Source organism: Cyprinodon variegatus, unplaced genomic scaffold, assembly GCF_000732505.1.
Source record: "Cyprinodon variegatus isolate N-32 unplaced genomic scaffold, C_variegatus-1.0 Scaffold41, whole genome shotgun sequence".
Taxonomy (NCBI): domain Eukaryota; kingdom Metazoa; phylum Chordata; class Actinopteri; order Cyprinodontiformes; family Cyprinodontidae; genus Cyprinodon; species Cyprinodon variegatus.
Window position 1 is genome coordinate 1430255 of NW_015150494.1, and position 2706 is coordinate 1432960.

Here is a 2706-nt window from a genome sequence, read left to right on the forward strand (position 1 = left end):
GCCTCTCGCCCATTGACAGCTGGGGATAGGCACCAGCACCCCTGGCGACCCCACTTGGGATTAAACGTATCAGAAAATGGACGGATGGATTAAAAAATCAGTGTCCCAGGAATACCCAGGTCCACCCATGCACAACGGGGCACGTGCCCGTGTGAAATGGGTCTGCCGACGCCAACAGTGGCAGAAATGGGCTTCCATACTACACTTCATGTGATCAGATGTTATACACCAACAATTATTCTGTACTCGAGTAAGCGTTTGACAAAGTATTCTTTTAATCTTACTTTAGTAAATTGTTAGATGAGTAGAAACAAAATAAAGCAGTGTTACTCGTACTTGAGTAGATTTTTGGTTACTCTATCCTCCTCTTCACATTTCCCTTCCCTTCATTTAATATCTATTTTTAATATGTACTAAATTCTGATATTTTCTGCTGTTTTTGTGAACAGAATAAAATCAAAAGTATCAGAAAAATTGTTACAAATACTTTTTCTTGTTATTAGGTTTCAAACACACAATGTTTTTTTTTATGCTTTTTCATAACATTTCCATAAATATAAACATCCTAATTCAAGCTAATTTGTTGGGGTAATTTTTAGGGGTATCACGTTGAATGAGGTGAATAAAAATAGACTATGCAATATTCTTAGCAAATTAGGTTTTTATTTGTGAAAGTTACTGAATGTGACTATTTAATGAACCAAAGAAAACAAGATTTATTTAAAAGATGTTCAGAAAGTTTGAAGAATTTCTTTGCATACAGTTTATGAAATTGTAATCTGGCTGCTCTAAAGCAAATTATATAAGAAAACTACAAGGGATGGTCTGAAATGTTTGTAGGAGAATGGAAATATTCCTTTTTAATTAAGGTTATTATGAGATTTGAAGGTATTTGTAAAGCTGTTCAGCTGACCGTATTAAAGGTGGATGTTTGTTTCTGTGGGAAGTCGGATGCATTCAAAGGATCTAAACACTGTTTGCATTTCAGAAAGTGCGAGAACCCCGTGCATAGAGCACTTACATTTCCTCTGCATCATTCCTTTTCATCAAGAGATGCAGGATATCTGGAGTTAGCATCCTCCCCCTCCCTTCTTACCTTCTAGCTTTTCTGCAATACTAAAAGTAAATAATTGATTGGCTACAGGTCCTGGTAGGAGATGCCTGCCTAGCTCATCACTTTCAGAGCACATTCTGGCTGCAGTGATACAGAATCAGAACTGGGGAATCTGCAAAGCACCCACATCCTCTGAGGAGATACAAAGAACCCTTCCTCCCCCTCCTCTCTCTCTCTCGCTCTCACCATCTCTCTGCTCTCAGTTTGAGCAGAACTGCGCTACACGTAGACAGGCTCTGTTTCACCTCTCAACCAGCCTGCTACCTCTGAGAAGGAACTTCCCATAGTTCACTCACTCAGCCTCCTTTTTTACCTTCTTCGTCAGGATGGAGGAGCTCAGATCAAGATGGATGAAGCTGATCTTTATGACTGTTGTTTGTCTGTGTCTCTGCTTGCCGGGGGAATCGTACACCAAGAGAGCCCCGAAGGTTCCTCGCTGTCCTGCAACCTGCTCCTGCACCAAAGACAGCGCTTTCTGCGTGGACACTAAGGCCATCCCAAAGAGCTTCCCCCCTGGAATCATCTCTCTGTGAGTCCAGAATTCAGCATCCTCTTTATAACCTGCATGAAGCCTCAGCTGCAGGCAGCCTGGTACAGATGGCTACATCACTGATGTCACCCACAGTTATGTAATGATGCATGGAAGTCTCTGCTGTGTTTTAATGATATATAAAGTGCAGAAAGATGATTTTCCTTCTACATCATCTGCCACCGAAACCGTAGGAAACGAAAAATAATAAACGATGATGTTCCTGTAATGTTCCAATCCTGTCAAGCCCCAGAGAGAAATACTAACAATAGATTCCCACGCTCGCTGCTGGAGACATATTTCCTCTGAGAGATCTAATCTCAGTGGGTGAAGAGAGACACTTTTAGTAAATTAAAGCGCAAATAATGAAGACAGGAATTGTTTAAATGATGGGGCATTTTCATCTTACGCTTCATCACCTGTGGATTGAATAGTTTGCTTAAAAGAACAAAGCAGCACAGTTTGAGAATGTCCTGATTTCAAAGCAGAGGAGAAACATCTGATGGAAAAAAAAGTGTGTCCCAGTTTGGAACAGTTGCTCTGAAATACACACTGGCAGGTTTCTAGATGGGGTTGACCTCTGCAATAAAAATAAGACAGTTGCCATGGAGAGGAATCTGTTCTCTACCTTTAAATACATGCTGTGATGTTTTGAGGCTTTCACTTCATTTCGATGTTTTCTGTCTGAGCAGGACGATGGTGAACGCAGCCTTCACAACCATCCCAGAGGGAGCTTTCTCTCACCTTCACCTGCTGCAGTTCCTGTGAGTGCTCCAGCCCCCATAAAAAAACCTATTAGAGCTGCAAACAGACAATATTAGTTTAATGAGCTCTGTTATACAGATGCACCTTCACAGCGCATTAGCAGAGGTGTCAAGTAACGAAGTACTTCGTTACGGGACACTTTTTAGTTATCTATACGTTACCCCATTACTTATTTTTCTTCCTACTTCTGACTTCTACTGATTATATTTTCACACAAGTATCTGTACTTTCTATTCATTGCATTTTTAAAACAAACGTTACTCGTTACACTGCAAAAACGATCTAGAAATAAGTAAAA

General features: G+C 40.5%; 1 protein-coding gene across 1 annotated transcript in view; it reads left to right on the forward strand.

The window, feature by feature from the left end:
* The first annotated feature begins 1329 nt into the window (after nt 1–1329).
* Nucleotides 1330–2706, forward strand: part of lgi3 (leucine-rich repeat LGI family member 3) — a 14221-nt gene continuing 12844 nt past the window's right edge. The window contains exons 1-2 of the mRNA XM_015370039.1: nt 1330–1643; nt 2336–2407. Coding sequence (XP_015225525.1) covers nt 1441–1643; nt 2336–2407 — 275 coding nt within the window. The 5' untranslated portion in view covers nt 1330–1440. The remainder of the gene's footprint in view (nt 1644–2335; nt 2408–2706) is intronic.